The following is a 10,625-nucleotide window of genomic DNA, read 5'->3' as shown; positions in this document are numbered from 1 at the left end:
GCAAAAGTAGCAAATTTAAAAACAGATAACCTTCTGATAGCCCTCCGATAACCCTCTGATAAACGTTTGATAATCATCATATTTGCCATATTCGCAATATGCAAAAAAGTGGTGCTATGGGCTGTTTTTTTCTAAATTTTTTTGTCATCTTATGCAATTTCCTTTTATCATATATAAGTATATTTGTTACATAAATAATAGGGATAGTTGCAAATGTAGCAATTATATTCAAAATAATTAAGTATGTAGCAACATTTTAAAAAAATTGCAAATATAGCAAAATCTGTCAAAATATATCAATGATAGGAGTCTATCATCGATAGACCATGTAGCAAATGTTGGTCTATCACTGATAAACCATAAGAGTCTATCAACGGTAGAAGTGTATCACTGATAGATTTTGCTATTTTTGCAATTTTTTTAAAATATTGCTACATACTTAATAATTATTCTAAATATTGCTACATATTATAATTACCCTAAATAATGTAAAATGTGGGTTTTTTCTGATTTACTCCTAACAAATTATTTTTTGAAACATTTTCTTTTGACAAACTTAAATTTTGGGTAATTATATATTATAATTACCTAAAGATTAATTTTCATAAATATAACAAAACATCAAAATATTTACGTGTAACAAAATAAAAAACTCATGATACTTTCATAAATTACAAGTTTGCCCTTGAATAATGTAGACGATTTTTCATTTTTTCTTCTTTTTTGTGATTTATTCATCTCCTCTTCATATTATTATTTCTTCTATATATTACAATATTATGATTATTTATGTAATTATTTACCAATTTTTTTCATTTCTTCTTCATCTCTCATTTTCTTTTTTCTTCTAGATCCAAGATTTAAACGATATTGGTACATGGTTTAAACGATCGTATATCAATATCTAAATGATCAGTTGTCTATCCCAAATAGACAGAGATAGATCACTATCACCAATGGATCATTCAACTTTGGTACAATATCGTTTAGATTATGTACAATGATACAAGATTGTTTAGGCATGATACAAGATCGTTTAGTTTTGGTACAAGATCGTTTAAACTTGTTACAATAGTACAAGATCGTTTAGACTTGCGTACAAGATTATCTAAACTGGTACAAAATTGTTTTTCACGCATGTGTAACCAATTAACTACCGGATATTTTTGTTATTTTCCATTGTGGGCTTGTAGATTTTTTCCTCTTTTTAAAATTATTCTATAAATTTTTGCATTTTGTTCTATTTTTTAAAAATCCCTTAACCTAACAATTTATCATATATAATTATATTTGTTCCATAAATAACAATGTAAAATGTAGGTTTATAATCATAATAATAATAATAATAAATATTGAATAGTCGCGTACTAGATACACAACTTCCTCTCAACATGGGTGATGTAGATTAATGGAAGTTTTGTGCAGTACACAACTTTTTTCGAAAATCCAAAATACCCTATTTTAAACAATAATTTGAGATCGGATCCTATTTCTCAATTTCTTTTCATACCTCATTTTTTCGTTACTTAAAAAAGTATATATTCGTGAAAATACTCCATAATATCGTCATTGTACAATTTCAAAATAAAACAAAACCTGCACACTTTTGCTAAGTCGCCACGTTTGGGATGGTACATTCCAAAACACTATATATTCAATCTGAAATAAAAGCATCATGAAGTAGAAACGTTTTAAGTTTAAACCTCAAACATGCAAACTAAAAATATTTGGGGGCTCTCATTAATCTGGAAAATTACAGAGTACAATACATTGCAATAAAATTCAAGCTTTTTCTATCATTACTCAACCTTATATCAAACTCAAACATCAAAAACTTAACCTTGTATCGATGCAACTTCCTAGGAGAGAGACATGTACAATCAAAGAAATCCCAGTTACTAACAGACCATGACCTGGAAAAAAAAATGGCCAAGATAAACTCCCCTACCCCATCTAAGAAAAAAGCAAAAAAAAATTAAATAATATCACTCAGGGATGGAAGAGAACAAAGGAGGTACATTTATATAGAAGATTGAGTGACATATTAAACCCCTGTTCTAAGCTTCTTGTGAGTTTGTTCAGATTCCTCGCTGAAGCATCCATGTATACTCTGTCCCATTAGTTGATTGTTCAAAGATTGTTTTTTGTCATCCTGATTAAATAATGGGTAGGAGAAGCACCATCACATCAATAAAACTAGCTAGCAGAAGAAAAGACTTCAAAAGACCAATGTGAAGAATATGAACCTCTGAAAGGGATATCGATCTATTTGCTCGTTTTCCGACATCAACTTTCACTGAGATGTTGGTCTGTGACAAATCAACACCTGAAGCCTGCAGGGCCTGGGTCAAGGTACTTAGTAACCTGCTCAAATACAGAAACTATGTCAATCATATAATATAATACAAGAAAACTAAAGAGCTAAAAGCTAACATGGATTGGATTACATTTCAGAACAATTGAAGCCTCATGAGAACATTTATGGGAAAAAAGTAAGGTTGGTAATTACGTATTCGTTCTCAAACCAGTTAACTACCATCACAAGGATGAGAGGAAACCAATAAACTTCCTCAAGCAGACTACACATTTTCACGATCTCAGCGAAGATACGTGAATTTAGCTAAAAGAGGGAAATAGGCAGGCACAAATCACATAAAAAAAAACTCATGGCAGATCCTCACCCATGGGAATAGGCACCTGAGATACTCTCCAATTCACTTTCCGGGGTTAGATCGTCCTGATCACTAACAGCATGGTTCAGAAAACCTGTGGTGGTACAGGTTCTACCCGGTAACAATTCAGCCTGGGTCTTGGAAGAGACGTTCTCTGATCCTGACACGGGTTCATCCAAAGATTCGGTTGATAAACTACTTCTTCCAACCGGGTCAAATACAATTGGTTGTGTATGCATGCTCATGGGGAGTCCTTGCGTAGCAGAGACAAGAGTATGATCCACCGCATTCAACAATGCAGCAGGACACAAGTCGGCGTCCATGACATTGGGCGCATTTGTTAGCATTGCTTGGGAGAAAACGATAGCACTCTCATGATTGGGACCCCGCTTTACAACTTGAGAGTGATCAGTATAACTATCAGCAGCTCTATAATTCTTCTGTCAGAAGTCAGTTATACAAATTACAAGATTTTTCCAGAGCATGGAGGGCAAACATGCCAGGGTTTAAGAGTTTGTTCACCGTTTCATTCCACTAAAAAGGGGAGTTACATGTTCATTCATGACTTTCATAATCTAAAAAATAATAATAGTGTAAAAGGATTTCTTACATGAAAAGCATGATTAAACCACCTTTCTAACTCAATTTCCAGAAAAAAGAAGCAAGAAAGTCACCAAGCCAAGCTGGTGAATGACAAAGTGAAAACAAAAACCAATCAAGAAGATTATACCCATGGCATCAATTTTGAAGGATCCGAACTCCATCCTCGGCATGACCCTTCGTACATATTTAACTTCTCTTGTAAAAATTGAATGTACTCAATCACCTGAAGTTTAAATATATATCAAAGATAATTCATCTAACTAACAGGGGATCTAAAAACTAGAATATTTAGCATTGTCTCCAGCAATTCTCTACAAATACGTGAGACATACCTCTAACAAGAATGAAGCCTTATCTCTTTTTTGATCATTCTGAGGTATGAGTTCTCTCAAAATCTGAAATCTGCTCCCATCAGAACACAATATTGCACAAAAAAGTGAGAATGTCACCAAGATCCTAAAAATAAACCAACAACGGAAGGGCATATAAAACAGAAAAAGAAAATACCCTGAAAACTGAACGATTAAGTATCAACTCTTCAAAAGAAAGTAAGCTATGAGGTCGAGCAAAAATTTTTTAATATCATTTTCAGAAGTGAAATACTGCAGCATCTAGTGGACTAAAAAAATGATTTTCATTAAATAGCCCTCAGGAAAGCAGGGATGTAACATGTAAACATGCTACCATCCATTCAACAATCCTGACAGAGCAAAATGTTCAGGCTTCCAATAAATATTGAAACAAGAGAAAAATGTATTCAATTTGACCTAACATCTTTTAAAAAGAAAATACAAAGGGAACCAGAAACAGAAACTACATCAAATTTTCAGCCTCCTGCAAATCAGCCCCAACAATTTGTTTAAGTCAATTTGGAAAAGAACTGATCCACCAACAACGAGTACCAGAGCTCAAGGCATGGGCTGCTAAATTATGTGCAGCTTGATTACAGTTTCTAGAGGCAAAATTTAGGCCCAAAACTCTGAGTTTTGTCATCAGATGTATATACCAGCACATATGAATTATGACTCCATAAGTGGAGTGGCAAACTTTAAAGACTTAATCTTCTTCACCACAACTTCTGCATCTGATTCAACCTACAATAAATGACTGCCACAAACTGCAACCCCTTCAACAGAGCCATTACCTCACCTACTTTAGCCTCCCCGCACCCCATCTAAAAAGTAGCTTTAGCAGCCACTGTCTCCCCTCTTTTGTTTCTAATTATCGCACCCACACCAATACCCATCCCACTCAGCCAGCCGGTGACATCCACATTTAGTTTAAGACAATTTGCCAGTGGAGGAGACCATCTCTGGATATCCATCTGAATATCCATGATCCCATATATTTAGCTGAGAAACCATACAAATCCGCTTCACTTTATTTTCACCTAACCTAACAATAGGAGCATAAGACCACAAAAAAGCGAAAAAAAAAAAAAAAAAAAAAAGGTAAAAAGGCCTTTAATGAACTCTAAACTTGCGGGCGTTTCTTAATGTCAGAAAATAAAAATTTGAACAAAATGTTTATCTCATTAATCAATATCACTTCTAATTAAAATTATTTTTATTTACAGCATTTATACATGATGACAAACGAGGTAACAGAAATTTATCAGTCAGTAGCCTAAACCAACCAAAAAGCCGTTCATAAGCCCAGAAAGCGAAAGAGAAAAGGCGAAATTTATATTTGTTCTTAAAGAAAGATCAAATAAAAACAGGAGTACAGGGGTTAAGCAGTGGTAGTAGCAGATACCTTTCATTAATTTTACTCCTCCTACGCTGTTCAGTCTCGGAGTGTTTAGACCGATGACCACTCGCTTTGCTCTCTCCACTCTTCCCCTCAATCTTCACACCCGATTCTTCAAACAAAAAAAAAGAAAAAATTAAACATCACAAAACTGAAACCCAGGAAGCATTTCATTTCTTTAAATGAACAAGATAAAAATAAAAACTACTGTTATTGAATACAAAACCCAGATATTAAAGAGAAAGAGAGAGGGGGATACCGTTGGCGTCGTCTTCGAAGCGTTCGTGGATGGACTTGGAAGTCTTCACCATTGGTAAAACGAATCCAGAGCCGAAACAGGGCCTGGAATTGGTCCAACAAGAAGGTGAAAAAGAGAGGTATTTGTGAAGAATTGGGACAGCACAGAAGAAGAAGAGGGGGAAGAAGAAGAAGAAGAAAGGTGAGAGTGGAGTTCGTGGAGGAGCCCTAGAACTGGAACCGGAGAAGAAGAGGGTGGAGAATTGAACTGTTTTCTTTTCTTTCTTTCTTTCTTTCTTTCTTTCTTGTTTTTTTTTTTTTTTTTTTTTTGTGTGTAATATTTAATTAAATTGAAATTATTGAAATTATTGGGATGGCTCTGTTGGTAGTGGCGGGAGCTAATATGCGCCCAATTAACGCCGTACACCTTTTGCACGCTTTGAGTTAATCGTATTGGGCCTCACTCTGGGCTTCAGCCTCACTCTTTGACCCATGTTTTTCGGATAGCAACAGACAAAACCGTCCAAATACCAAAATATTAGATAATAACAGAAAAAAATAGTAAATATAACAAATAATTTAATTTAGGGAAATGCGTGGAAATGGTAAATATAAGAATAGAAAATAAAAAAATAGCAAACGGCAAAAACTAACTGCCTTCAATATTTTTTTCACCTCTTTTCTTTGTCTAAAATTACCACGGATGACAATTGGTGTATTTTGTAAGATTGAAAAATCAAATAAAATATCACATATCACCATTACAGTCTATTTGTAAACACACCCACTTATGATAATTATTAACTAAATCAAAAAATTATTATATTCTTTCAGAGATTCTAAACATATTCAATTGGTTTCAATATCCCCTAATTATCTCGATTTTTACCTTCGAATTAATCAAAAATAACTTTAAGTATTTAATATTTTATCCAAAGTATTATATATTCAAAATTATATAATGCAATAATTAATTATTATGATAAAAAATAAGAAATTAACGAAAAAAGTTTCAAATACTCATTTTTTCCTTTTTGGAATTATACATTCAAAAGTGAATCCTCTCTACACAAAGATAATGCAATAATTAATTATTAACAAAAATATTAAAAAATTAACAAAAAATAATTTAAAACATTCACGTAGATACCAATCATTCCCTAAAATCATGGCAAATATAATGTAAATAATTATTTTTTGTAAATTAGTTAAGTTTAGATTCTAAATTCAACCCTCACTTAAATCATGCCAATGCAAATATTAATTATCTAGGATAAAAATGCGGAAATAAGGGAAACGAAATTAAAATATTCAACGGAAGCAACGCGTGTAAGACCATATTGACGATCAAACATGAGAATAAAAAAATAGCAAATATGAGAATAGAGAATAGAGAATAGAAAAATAGCAAACTGTTATTTTTTTTAATGATTTATGGCAAAACTAACTACCATAAACATTTTCCAACTTTTTTGGTTCGAAATTATGCCTCCACGGATGACGATTGTCCATTGTATTTGTTGAGATCAAAAAATCAAACAAAATATCACACTCACTTATGATAATTATTAATTAAATCAAAAAATTATTATATTGTTTCAGACATCCCTAAACATATCCAATTGGTTTCAATATCCCCTAATTATTCCGATAAAAATCAATAAATTAACTAAAAATAACTTCAAATATTCATTTTTTTATTTTTCAAATTATAGATTCAAAAATATATAATGCAATAATTAATTATTAGAATAAAAATTAAGAAATTAACAAAAAAAGAATTTCAAATATTCAATATTTTCCTTTTTGAAATTATATATTCAAAATTGAATGCCTCCCTAAAATCATGGCAAAGATAATGTAATAATAATTAATTATTATGATAATCATTAAGAAATTAACGAAGAAGAATTTAAAAGATTCAACTTTTTAGGCACCACATACCAACCCTTACCCAAATAATTATTTTTGTAAATTAGTTAAGTTTAAATTCAAAATTTAACTCCTCCCTAAAATCATGCCAAAATTCAACCTCTCACTCTCATCATTTTTTATTTTCTAAATTATTTACCAAAAAAACACACATAATAAATTAATTTTACATTCTCTCAATTTTAACATTTTTATTTTCTAAATTATTTATGAAAAATCATTAATTTTGCATTCCTAATGTTAGATTCCTAAGATTCTGCCATATCGGTGTATTTGTTGAGATAAAAAAACTCAAACAAAATATCACATATACAGTGTATTTGTAAACAATAATTCTTAACTAAATAAAAAATATTATATTGTTTGAATAATCCCTAAATATATGTCATTAGTTTTAACATCCCCTAATTATTAGGATATAAAATATAGTGTATTAATTTTAGATTCTTAAGTTGAATTCCTAAAATTATGTCAAAGATAATGTACAATCCATTAATTTTAGATAATTTATTTTGTTGGGTGTTAAAGTTATTTAAGTTTGGAAAGGAAAAAATTAAAAAATAAAAAGATATAAATTTTATAATATTATAATATAATATGAATTATATTATTATTATTATATATTTTTGTAAAACCCTAAATTCATCATCATCTTCTTCTTCTTCGAAATCACACGGTCGTCGTCGCCCCTGCCTCTCTTCTTCCCATCGAGATCTCCAACGACAATCTCCCTCCGTTCGTCGAAGCTGTCACCTTAGTTCTCCGTCAAGCTTCTGTTTGTCGTTAGCCTAAGCCGCCACACCCCGAGCCGCTCCCCTTTCCGTCAGCCATCTCCTCTGTGTCGCGATGTTTGAATCTGAAGCGAGTGGATTGTTCTGCTCCAACCGGTGTTTGTCCACGAAGCTCCGACCATCGTTGTTCGCATCTCCACGAACCTAGTCGTCGCCGTCACGATCTCCCATTTGCATGGAGCTTGTTGCACCATTCATCCTTCTCCATAGCACGTTGCCGCACCAGGGACGTGCTCTCCTCGCCGTTGAAGAAGCCTCCGTCCTCGAGCAGTCATGTCCCGTGGGTGCATAGTTTGTATTAATTATAGGGTATTTGTGGATTTTGTTACAAATGTATTCAGAAATTACATTTGTCAATTAGGTAGGGGCATTTAAGGCATTGTTCTCCCATTTATTATTTAAAAATTTTTACTTTTGCTATTTTGACAATTTAAAAGTAAAATTATCATTTATAAAAAGTAAACATCTAATGTTGCTATTTTTCTTGTCAGCCCTTTAATTTATAGAAAAGCCATGTATAATTTTTTTGAAATTTTTTTGTCCGAGTATATTGTTTTACAAAGAACAATTTCTCGTGATAAATATAGTGTATTTGTAAACGCATTCATTTTTTATAAATCCTAACTAAATCAAAAAATATTGCGGCAGAAGATTACATCAAGATCCCCTAGAGATATGGCTTTTGTTTTAACTAAATTGGTGAATTATTAGGATTTAAACAATTAATTTACAATTTTTTATATTTCACATTATTTATCAAAACTTTATTAAATAATACTGATTAAATATATTTAATAACAATTTGAATCTACATTTTATATCATCCTTTAAAATCGTCAACTTGAATTCAAATTTTACCTCATATCCCAAAATAATATCAAAGATAAATTCAACTATTTCGCATTTTGTATTCTTCAAACTATTTATAAAAAAAATAGACATAAATAATACATAATACATATTTAATATTTAATATTTATTAACATTTTGAGTTTAAAAATATATATCTCACCCTAAAATTGTTAGTTTTAATTCAAATTTTATACATTAATTTTAAATCCAAATTTTATACCTTAATTTTAAACCATTAGTTTGAATCTCTAAAGTTATGCAAAAAGAATACCAAACTTAAATTTGAGTTAGATTGTAACGACCCAACTCCTTATGCTGAATCGAAGTCATTACTAAATATAGAACAAGTGGTTTAAGTCTAAAAATTTTATTAAAAGCATACGGTTCAAGAAATTCATTTATAAAAACATAAACAAGGTAGTCATGCAAAAATGTGTAAACGTTCTGAAATCCTACTCGGGCCCTATCTACATAAAAGATAGTGAAAAAATAAAAAGTACTCAAACTCAAATGCTAAAATCTGAAATAAGAAATAAGCGGAAGCGGTAGTCCCTATGGCCCTCCTCGGTCTCACTTCGGGTCGCTCGCCAGCTTGCCCTTGCCCTTGCCTCGTCCTCTACCTGAAAACATAGAATGGAGAGAATGAGTATAAAAATACTCAGTAAGGGACCCACTACTAGTCCCACTAGGTGCCTGTTAACTTCCTGTTAGAGTCCTGATAACTGGTACCCAATCTCTGGCACGTTCCCGAACACGTGCAATCATGCGCTCCCGTAGGAACGTAACTCTGGTCTTCGGTGCCCGGGGACACCTAGGACAGTCGGGATGCGAGGACCCCGTCGAGTCACTCGAGTCATGTCTATATCATGCTAGACTGGCGTCCCGTCGGACCACACAGTCCTCAATAGGTGGTGATCCCGAAGGACACCCATGCAGGTACGACTCTAACAGAAATCAAGCTAACAGGTACCCTAATTGCAGTAAACATACACATGGCATCAGCATATAACATGTCACATAAATCATTTCTACACTCTCCGTCCCGACATTCGTCGTAACCACAATAGATCTTGCCACACATAACAGGCTATAGCACAACTATATCGTCATTTGCATCATACTAGCGTTTATTTCAGGCATCATACTGTCAAATCCTCAATATGCAACATAGGGCATACACAGTCTCATACTTCAAACATGAAACTAGTAGTAGAATCTCTTACCTGGAGATCTACTTGTCGAGTCCTAACCGCGAGGCAGTACGCTTTCCAAGCGACGAAGTCCTAACTGTTTCATAAGTCAAAATTCGTAAATAGGTCGCCAACGACTAACGGTTCAAGACTCAATTGAAATAACTTACCCTAGAGAGGTTGCAGTGCTCGAGCCCCTACTGAAGAAATCCCGCGCTGCAGCAATTTCTTGGTCCAAGACGTCCCTTGAGGAAAAATAATTTAATTTAGACCCAAATTAATTTAACTAACGTCCGAGCATGGAGTCTTACCGGAAAGACCTCAATAATTAATTAGCTTACCAAAATTTAGGTGGATGGAGCCAAATTAGTCCTGGCGGCTCGGCTGGAAGAAGACAGGACCGGCTCGGCTTGGGCAGACGCGGCTCGGCTCGGTACAGGAAGCTACGCGGGCGGCTCGGCTTGCAACAGGGAGGAGATGCGGCTCGGCTACGCGGAACGCGCGGCGCGGCTTCCCACGCGGACGCGGTTCACACGCGGGGAGGGCTGGACGCGGCGCGGCTTCAGTTTCGGCTTCGGGCGCGCGGACGGTGGAGCGGC

At 33.7% G+C, this 10,625-nt stretch overlaps 1 protein-coding gene across 7 annotated transcripts; it reads right to left on the bottom strand.

The window, feature by feature from the left end:
* Window positions 1-1,711: 1,711 nt before the first annotated feature.
* Window positions 1,712-5,600, bottom strand: LOC103495708 (transcription factor BIM2). 7 transcript variants are annotated; one of them, XM_051087609.1, is made up of 8 exons: window positions 5,284-5,596; window positions 5,031-5,136; window positions 3,608-3,731; window positions 3,403-3,498; window positions 2,682-3,112; window positions 2,247-2,364; window positions 2,019-2,152; window positions 1,712-1,913 (listed from the first exon to the last, which is right to left on the bottom strand). In XM_051087609.1, exons 1-7 carry the CDS (start codon window positions 5,333-5,335, stop codon window positions 2,045-2,047), a joined length of 1,035 nt encoding a protein of 344 aa, XP_050943566.1. In that variant the 5' UTR covers window positions 5,336-5,596; the 3' UTR covers window positions 1,712-1,913; window positions 2,019-2,044. The 7 variants fall into 7 exon arrangements, 6 of the variants coding, with proteins under 6 accessions (XP_050943566.1, XP_050943567.1, XP_016901796.2 ...); XM_051087610.1 differs by having other exon boundaries at window positions 3,608-3,677; window positions 5,284-5,595; XM_017046307.2 differs by having other exon boundaries at window positions 1,712-2,152; window positions 5,284-5,595.
* Window positions 5,601-10,625: the final 5,025 nt, after the last annotated feature.

Source organism: Cucumis melo, chromosome 7 (genome assembly GCF_025177605.1).
Source record: "Cucumis melo cultivar AY chromosome 7, USDA_Cmelo_AY_1.0, whole genome shotgun sequence".
Taxonomy (NCBI): Eukaryota; Viridiplantae; Streptophyta; class Magnoliopsida; order Cucurbitales; family Cucurbitaceae; genus Cucumis; species Cucumis melo.
This window is presented reverse-complemented; position numbering and strand designations above follow the sequence as displayed.